The sequence below is a fragment of the Phaethon lepturus genome, unplaced genomic scaffold, assembly GCF_000687285.1.
Source record: "Phaethon lepturus isolate BGI_N335 unplaced genomic scaffold, ASM68728v1 scaffold32291, whole genome shotgun sequence".
NCBI classification, from domain to species: domain Eukaryota; kingdom Metazoa; phylum Chordata; class Aves; order Phaethontiformes; family Phaethontidae; genus Phaethon; species Phaethon lepturus.
In genome coordinates, this window is record NW_010516090.1 from 1,450 (window position 1) to 2,370 (window position 921).

General features: G+C 66.1%; 1 protein-coding gene across 1 annotated transcript; it reads right to left on the bottom strand.

Moving 5' to 3' along the window:
- Window positions 1–341: 341 nt before the first annotated feature.
- NUDT8 (nudix (nucleoside diphosphate linked moiety X)-type motif 8) lies at window positions 342–810 on the bottom strand. The gene is made up of 2 exons (XM_010295965.1): window positions 742–810; window positions 342–596 (listed from the first exon to the last, which is right to left on the bottom strand). Exons 1-2 carry the CDS (start codon window positions 808–810, stop codon window positions 342–344), a joined length of 324 nt encoding a protein of 107 aa, XP_010294267.1.
- Window positions 811–921: the final 111 nt, after the last annotated feature.

The following is a 921-nucleotide window of genomic DNA, read 5'->3' on the forward strand; positions in this document are numbered from 1 at the left end:
GTCACAGCTGCGGTGGAACCAGGGCAGCTCCTGCCTGTACTGTTGCCCCACCAGTGCTGGCACTGAGGGCCACCCACGCAGCATGACTTGGAGGCTGTGGCGCAAGTGGTTCAAAACATGGCTTTTATACCGAATCACAGTGCATGCCGTTAGCTGTGGGCGTGTGGGGCCCGTCAGGCAGCACCAATGGGGGTCGGTGCAGTTTCCCCACAGCTGTCCAGATGCATGCGGCGAGGCCAGCCTACAGCCAGGCAGCGGACGAAAGCAGCCACACAACTGAGGCACGGGGAGAGCCCTGCCTATACACAACCCCCACAAAAACGCACCCGTCCCCTCCCCCGTCAGGCTGAGCTCCCCTTGAGGGGCCGAGCCGAGGGGCTGCGGGCCAGCATGTGGGTCTTCCTGCGGTAACGGTCGGGCGCCAGCAGCTCCAGCGTCAGCTCGGTGATGATGGCCGTCAGCCCCCAGACCTTGTGGGGTCCGTTGAGGAAGACGGGCAGGGTGTAGCTGTAGCGGCCGGCAGTGCGGAAGTGGGTGTAGCCCTGGTTCTCCTCCCGCAGGAGGTGATCCAGGGGCACGGTGAAGACCTCCTCCACCTGCCGGCACAGGCAGCGAGGGGCCCCCCTGCCGGCACAGGCAGTGAGGGGGTGGCTGGGGCCATCTGCCCTGGCGTCACCAGGGGAAGCCGGGCATGGGGGTATTGTCCCAGGCAGGGGACACGGCCAGCGCAGGGTCACCCACCTCCTCGGGGTTGGGGGTCAGTGTCAAGTCCTCCAGGGGCCCCAGGTTAGCCACGACAGGAGCCACCATCTGTCCCTGCTGGAAGGTGTGTTGGCAAGGGGATGGGGGTGACAACCCCCCTCCCCAAAGTGCCACCCGCTCGCCTTGACCACCTGCACCCAACCGCAGACACCCATCGTG

What these genes read in the sequence shown, in the direction of transcription:
- NUDT8 (XM_010295965.1), bottom strand. Translation starts at nt 810, where the DNA reads ATGGTGGCTCCTGTCGTGGCTAACCTGGGGCCCCTGGAGGACTTGACA. An exon ending in TGACCCCCAACCCCGAGGAG is followed by an intron (nt 597 to 741) that starts GTGGGTGACCCT and finishes CTGTGCCGGCAG; the next exon opens with GTGGAGGAGGTCTTCACCGT.